Raw genomic sequence first — 7,841 nt, 5'->3', positions numbered from 1 at the left:
CTTTTTTTTTTTTTTTTTAATTTTAAAATTAAAAATTTTACTTTGATTCTATTATTCTACCAAAAAAAAAAGAAGAAAAAAAAAAGATTCCATAAGGAGGGCAAATTCGTACTTTACCACGCACCTCTTCCATCCCGGCTCGGTCCCCTGCCAAAACCGGCAGCGCGCTCTCAACAAAACTTTGCTCTTCCGCCGTCGCTCTCTCTGTGAAACCCTCGCCGAAGGCTCACTTCCGCCGTCTCCCGAATGCGAGGACCTCGCCAGTTGCTTTAATCGCAAACCCTTCTTCAAAACCTCGCCTTTCTCTCGATCGACAGCCCGTGTTTCAGCTTCCAGCCGTTATTTTGAAGACACGAAACAAACCCAAGTTTCTTTTGCTGGAAATTTGTATTTCAAAGGTTCGTTTTCTCTTGTTTGGGTTCATTCTATTGAATAATGTCCATATTTTTGCACACCCCTCACATTGTAGGTTGCTGGCCGGAAATATTTGCTTGCTTCCACATTTCATATTGCATAAAATTTTCAGTTACTCTTTCTTGTTTATTCTTTATTGCTGTCGGACGAGTTGGGTTCCTTGTAGGTAGGAGTAATTTTGTAAAATTGGAAGAATAGTATTTTGCTGAATGTGAAGCTGGAGTTGAGTTTGGAATCCGTTTTTAACACTATGCTTCCTATTGTATTGCACGATCTCAATTCTCAGCAATCGGCCCTCCTGCCTAGGTGTAATTTTTTTTTTGGGGAACAAACTATTTCATTGATGCAATGAAATAAAGATTACAAAAAGGGAGCAACCCAACCCATATGGGTTACAAAAAAGCTCTCCAATTAGATAACAAAGAAGAAAAATTATAGTGATGAAAGAGAGGAGAACATTTAGACAAGATACTATTTTTATCTTGTTAGTGATTTCGGTATCTGGGATTTGAGGTTTAACTGGTTTAATTTGGCCTATATTTTCATTTTCAACGTAAACGTCTCTCCTCCTCTTCCTGCACCTTTAATCTTCTGCAGTTTGTCTCAAATTTTGTATTTTTTTTCCAAAAATGGGGGGGGGGGGGTCGGGAGCGATGCTTGGATTCTCTCTTTTCCTCAAGCACTTTTTTCTTTTTTTTGATAAGAAACAAAATATGTGTATAAGAAGGCCCTAAAGGGGATACAAACAAAAGGCGGAGGGTAGAGCTAACCCTCCCCAAAGCTCTATACAATCACCACTTTCCAATCTTGTGTAAGCAAAAGAAGATCGTAGTTACAAAAAACTTTTTTGTGTAGTAAAGCCCACCAAAAAGCTAGATGCTTAATATTCACACAAAAAGAATCTAACAAAATCAACTTATCTTCAAAAAACCGTTCCTTCCATATTGACCATAAAAGAGCCCGGGCCGCACAATTCCAAAGAACCCAAGCTTTGCCCTTCAGCTGCCTTCTCCATAACCTTCAGCAATGAAATCCTCAATTCTTCTAGGAATACAGAGAGAGAAATCTAGCAAAGAAGCTATAAACCCCCAAAGACACAAAAGGGCAATGGAGAAAAAGGTGGTCCACTATTTCATTGTTGCTCATACACATTGTGCACACAGAGGAAGAAAGAGCCCAATGAGGTAATTTCCTTTGAAGTTTCTCTGCGGTATTTACCCCTCTATAGAACAAAATCCAAATGAAGAATTTTACCTTCTTTGGGACTCTAAAATTCCATATCAAGCTTGCAGTAGCTAAATTAAGTTGAGGAGAAGGGGACGTGAGGGCCATGAAGGCTGAATTGACTGTGGAATGGTCGAATGGGTCCGCTTTCCACCATAAAATGCCCCTTCCATTTTCGATAGCTGTACCTTCTATTTTTCCAGTGAAGTTTGCCCATCTACTCATTTCCCTTTCAAAGAGATTCCTTCTAAAACCAAGATTCCAGGCTAAGGCCTCTGTACACCAACAATCCGCAATGGACATACCTTTCTTGGAGGCTACGCAAACAAATCCGAGAAAGTGGTGGAAAGAGGGGCAGAATCAATCCATGGGTCCTCCCAAAATCTGACTTGGGCACCCGAGGATACTCTTTTCCTCAAGCACGTATGTAGATCAGAAAACATTTGTGGGATTCAAGATTGTGATTGTGATAAAGTAAAAGGATGAGAGTTCGTTGAGGTCTGGGCTTGAAAGTATATCGCAACATTTGTTTGTTTTTCCTCCATTCTTAATTCTTTTTAGATCCGATTATTTTCTCCATTATTCATTTTGATTTTTGCGAGAGTATAGCTGCCAATCATGATTAGTGAGTCTCTGTTAGGCTGTGTCATGCTGTCAAATCTTATGAATTCTTCAATGATGTGTAGTACTGTGTCGTATTTTTACAAAACCTGATTTGTTAGTCCATTACAGTAGTGTTTACATGCAATTAAAAGAATTAGAACTGTCAAGCAATAGATGCTGTGCCCAGGTAGAACATGGTGTTGAATTGTTGAATGCAATGTTCATTTTCAAAAGTAGGTATAAATTACTTTTTCCTAGATAACCACTTTAACCCTACCCGTATTACATGTCATCAATTTTGCTTATTTTTCCTGATGGGAATTTCAAGCCTTGCCATTTGATAGTGCTCCACATGGATTGCAATTTTCATATTGGAAGATTGTGTCTGTTTTCATCATTTTACGAGACTCAAAGTTTACCACTTTTCCTTCCTATTTTTTTTTTCCTTTTTAGCCCAGGCTTGTTTTTCCCTTTAATTGTTGATGTTGACTTATATTTATACAGAATATTTGATGACAATCCCTGATAAATTTCTGAGGAGACAGTTTAGTCTTTGAATGTTTGTATTTCAATATATTTTCACGTTAGTCATTTCCCCTTTTTGCTGACCATCCATTTGATTGACTTCTGATTCACCCTTCATTGTCCATACTATCTGTCAGACAAGCGAAAGTCCTTTTGTGATTGATAATTTTGTATTTCTTATATTTCTTGCAGGTGGTCTTGTAATAGTAGTAATCATTATGTCGCTTTTTAAACTTTCAAGGAATGGAGTTAGGATGATAAAAGAGCTCTTTATTGGTATGCTATCCTCCCTCATTTTAAGTACCTTTATATTCTTGTTTCTTAGTGCACATCTATTTGGACATGTGGTGGTCTTCTAGGTCGTCAGTAAGAGGGTATTTTTTACCTTTCGATTGATCCTTTTTCTGAGTTTATGTTTATGAGTCCTTTACATGTTTTTTGCAAGTTCCTTTTCCATTGAACAAAAAGAATATTCAGTAGCTGTGGTGAGTGTCCTTTTCTAGAAGAAGATTGATTATGGAGACTAGTGTGGGTGTTACTAGAATAACAAAATTTCATCAACCAAAAAGAGACAGAAATTAGAAGGATAAATCATTTTTTCAGAGGCCAAAGAGTTACAAAGAGGCTTTTAAAAAAAAGCCCCCTTTATTGACACTTTTTCATGGTCATTTCAACTTATCCTTCATTAAATAGGTCTCCCTTACTTGATTTTCTTCTTCTCACAATCCCTTTCACAATTCAACTATAGAAAATTAGAAATCTTAAGAACTTGAAGGCTTGAGTTGACTTTACTTTTCCAACATATTTAGGGTTTGATTCTCTGTTTCAATAAAGAGGATTGTTAGGATCTAATTACTTAGGTCCTTTAGTTTAGGTTCTTTATTTTGTTTTTGATTTCTCGTCATGTTGGTTTAGGACTTATTCCCTTAATGAATTATGGAAGTTTAGGTTACCAATAACTTGAGAGTTTTTAGAGGAGGTTCAAAATTTCTTGCCTCAATTTGAAAATGCAACTGTATATACTTTGTATTAGTGTTTCGGAGCACAAATGTCATCTCTTTGTTCCTTTCTACGATTTATTGGACATGTTTCTTCGTTAATTTAGGGTCAGAGACTCAGAGTTCAGTAATGTTACATGATGCAGTAATGTTAAAGTCGCTTTGATGGATTCTTTTTTTGTGAATATCAAGCATACGACTTCTTGGTGGGCTTCAATCCACAAGAAGGTTTTTTGTAATTACAATCTTATTTTGATTATGCAAGATTGGAAAGCTGTGATTGTATAGGCTTTAGTGGAGGGTTCCCTCTACCCTCCGCTTTTAGGTTGTTTCTCCCTTTGTTGGGTTTTTGATTCTTGAATATACCACCTTTTGTTTCTTATAAAAAAAATTGTTTCTGATTAGACTTTTGGTCCATTTTTCCCCAACAGGACAGTCTTTACTGGTGACTAAAGCAAACTACATTCGGGGGCCATTTTTCAATTATTTGCAACCTCTGGTTTGTTAACTTCTAGTTTACATGAGTATAAGTTTTTCCTTCAATATTCAAGCTATTGTTGTTGCTCAGATTCACAATTGATAACTGATATGAATTTAATAATAGCTATATTAGTTCATGAGCCAATATTTGGGCCACAACACATTAAATAATAGATACATTAATGTGGATAATCAATGCCAATTGAGACTTCGTCACTTTTGTGAGTTATTCCTGGGTTTTAGTTCTAAGTTATTTCGTAACATCCTTTTTATTTAATCAATGACAATTGGGATTTTTATTTGGCTAACATTTGGGTTTTTGATGGCCTTGTCCTTTGTACTTATCATTTATCGACAAGTGGTTTTCTATGAGGAAAGAAATATTCATAATTTCATCTTAACTGGATGCTGGAAACTATTTCAGATTTATTATTCCCTTTGAATTCTGATCTTTACCATGATGTGAAATTTATTATTTTATACATCGTATATTGCTTCACAATCTGTGATAAATCTTTTTTTGTCTTAAAGCATTTTATTTTATTCTTCAGCCATAGTTAAGGATAAATAGGCAATATCTAGCCTATAGCTTCTAGAATAAATTTGAATATGGATAGGTCACTAATAATGATAAAGGATACTTCAACTATTTAATGAGACATGGTGTGCGTAACGTTGGCAATTTGGCATTAGTAGAGGTGAGTAATAGTGGGACCCTTATTTTTTTACAGCCTCAGGCACAAGTTCAGGTGCTTCAAGGTTTCAAATGGCCGGAGCAGCGTTTGTATTCTACCTCCTCAGGTCCTCAGAATGGCAGTATTGAAGAGAGTGAGCAAAAAGAAACGTAAGTTATTTTAGCTTTTTACTTAACATATATACAAGAAGACTTTGATTGCTGAATCACTATCATTGATTAAGATAGTATGTAGATGCACTGTACATAATACGAGCATGACCCGTGGGGTTTGGAGCACCAGTATATGTTCAAGTTTTCATGCATTTCTCTTAGACAGTTAGTTAATAACCCAAGCACGTCTCATTACTGATTTAGTGTTGTGTATTTGTGGCTTTTCAGAAACAGTTTTTAAAAATTTTCATTTGAATGGCATTTCTCAGTACTTTTTGGAGAACCAGTGGATATAATATAGATTGTACAATTTAATTTTTTACACTAATTATACAATTGACTTTCTGTTGATGATCACGGAGTATGAGACACTAGAGACTATAGAGGTACAACCGTAGGTCCACCTCCTCTATTTAGGTCCAAAATCTTGTAAAATGTTGTTAAGCTTGAGGAACATCCTCTTCTTAAATCAACTTCCTCCAATTTGTTGTAAAATTTTGTACCACTTGTTTGGCCTTCAATTATATAGTATACTGACATCCCAGGTAAGTCTGCATTTGAATTATTCTGTTGATTCTTCTGTATCAGAAACTGTGATTTGCAGGATATCCGTTACATTTGTCCTTAAGGATGGAGAAGAGCAGCAAATTAGAGTTCCCACAGGAATGTCTATGTTAGAAGCCGCTCATCTGAATGATATAGAACTTGAAGGTAAGGAGTTTGATTCCTCCTGCTCTGAAAAGCTTAGGGTCGGTTTGACTACCATTTTGATTTCAGTTTTCTGTTTTTAAAAATTATGTTTGATTTTAGAAAATAAGAACAAGTTATTAAGAACTACGTCTTTTAGTTTTCAAAATTTTGGTTATGAAAACATTTTTAAAGAGTATATAATAAAAGAAAATTCAAATGGTTATTGAATGGGAGCTTTAAGTATCCTCTATTATCTCGTGTGATTTTGAGTATTAAGATGAAGTGTGGTATTAATATATATACACACTTTTTAATTATTTAAGCACTTCCTTTGATTAGCTTAGCGTAGATAATTGCATTTTGGCTATTGAGTTTCTACTTCCTTATTTAAAGCACCGTTTTCACTCTCATACCAGGTGCATGTGAAGGTTCATTAGCTTGTTCAACTTGTCATGTTATTGTGATGGTAAGTAGGTTTTTTAATTTCTTTCATTTTTTAAAAATGATTATATATCTATATATATAGATTTGTACAATTGTAGACTTGAATTTTGTGCTTAACCTGTTAGAATCACATCACAGGATATGGACTACTACAATAAATTGGAAGAACCCGTTGATGAGGAGAATGACATGTTGGATCTGGCGTTTGGGCTTACAGAAACGTAGGTATCTTGTGCATAAATTAGGGAATTATCATTATTTACGTCATTTACACCGTTCTTTAGTTTCCTTAATATGTTAAATGTTTCAATTTCATCTCCAACGCTTAAAACGTTTGCATCCAAGTTCATGTTCCATAACATCAAAATGGAATTATAGGATAGTGATGTAGCATTTGGTATATCTTGTCATAATGCTTAGGTTATTCTTTTAATTGAGAGGTATAATATATCATCTGATACTATCTCACTGGACGAGTTTTTAGTTCGGATAAAGAAATGTAGAGAATGAAAGTAAAACTCTTAGATGAGATTGAAAAAATGACGAATATACTCGGGGATCTAATGGTATAGTTAGCCCATTTTTGTTAAGCATAAACTTTGTTCGGATTCTGCAGGTCTCGTTTGGGATGTCAAGTTATTGCAAAGCCAGAACTTGATGGAATTCGTTTAGCCATTCCTTCAGCCACCAGAAATTTTGCTGTTGATGGCTATACTCCAAAACCACACTAAAAGCCTTTTGCCAGGAGAAGAGGATCAAACAAGGTTTACCCATTAGATTTTTTTTAGCTCTTTTATTTGTTCCATCAGATTTATTGTCGTGATCAAGTTCTACTAAAGGAGGTAGATTAAAAAATTTTGATTTCTGTTTTTACTTTTCAGAAGTTTTGAAGCTCACTTTATGTACTTTGAGGTCAATAATTTATTTGAAAATTCTTGGTGATCCTCATATATTTGTTTTGTTCTTGCTAAGTCATTTCTTTCGCTGGCTATTCTATTGCTGCTCGTTGGACCGACTCATCTTGAAACACGGACCTAAGAGTCTGACGTGTGAGTTAATGAGTTGACTGGTATGATCCCTTTGTGGGTTGCATCACTAGCTGACCATCTTTTGAGCACGTTTGTTGGGACCCAAAAGAAGGTGAACGATGCCCGAGTGGGGGAGGAGTATTTGATGGACTTTGGCTTGGATTAAAATTTGAGGAACAACAATTTTTCCTAATGGAAGAATACAAAAGCTCACCAAAATCATTGCAAGCAAAAGGGGAATCCAACCATCCATTTAACATAGAATAACTTGACATATCAACAACCAAAAGTAATAAAACACTGAAAAACTTCAAAACAATGGAGCAGTTCAAATGGATGTTTGGAAGTATTCTGCACTGCAAATTCTCTACTAAAGTCTTAATTGTTGTTTGCCAAAAGAGTTGGAAGTCTAAGGCCATTTATTAGGGGGCGGAAATGAACTTTTAACATTCTTGTTCTATAACTTTTCGTTTTTGTATGAAAGCATTTCTTATGGTCAATCCCATCATATTCCTTATTTTTGTGGGTCTTAGTATTTATGTTCTTGATGAAGTAATGGTAGGTCAATGTGTAGGATTGGAAGGTTTT

At 35.4% G+C, this 7,841-nt stretch overlaps 1 protein-coding gene across 1 annotated transcript; it reads left to right on the top strand.

Annotated features, from left to right (window-relative positions):
- The first annotated feature begins 127 nt into the window (after positions 1 to 127).
- LOC111010328 (uncharacterized) lies at positions 128 to 7,175 on the top strand. Its single transcript, XM_088120218.1, has 8 exons — positions 128 to 398; positions 2,959 to 3,042; positions 4,196 to 4,263; positions 4,976 to 5,088; positions 5,696 to 5,802; positions 6,198 to 6,247; positions 6,364 to 6,446; positions 6,842 to 7,175. Exons 2-8 carry the CDS (start codon positions 2,985 to 2,987, stop codon positions 6,954 to 6,956), a joined length of 594 nt encoding a protein of 197 aa, XP_087976344.1. The 5' UTR covers positions 128 to 398; positions 2,959 to 2,984; the 3' UTR covers positions 6,957 to 7,175.
- Positions 7,176 to 7,841: the final 666 nt, after the last annotated feature.

The sequence above is a fragment of the Momordica charantia genome, assembly GCF_013281855.1.
Source record: "Momordica charantia cultivar OHB3-1 chromosome 11 unlocalized genomic scaffold, Mcharantia_2.0 BLBB01000011.1, whole genome shotgun sequence".
Taxonomy (NCBI): domain Eukaryota; kingdom Viridiplantae; phylum Streptophyta; class Magnoliopsida; order Cucurbitales; family Cucurbitaceae; genus Momordica; species Momordica charantia.
This window is presented reverse-complemented; position numbering and strand designations above follow the sequence as displayed.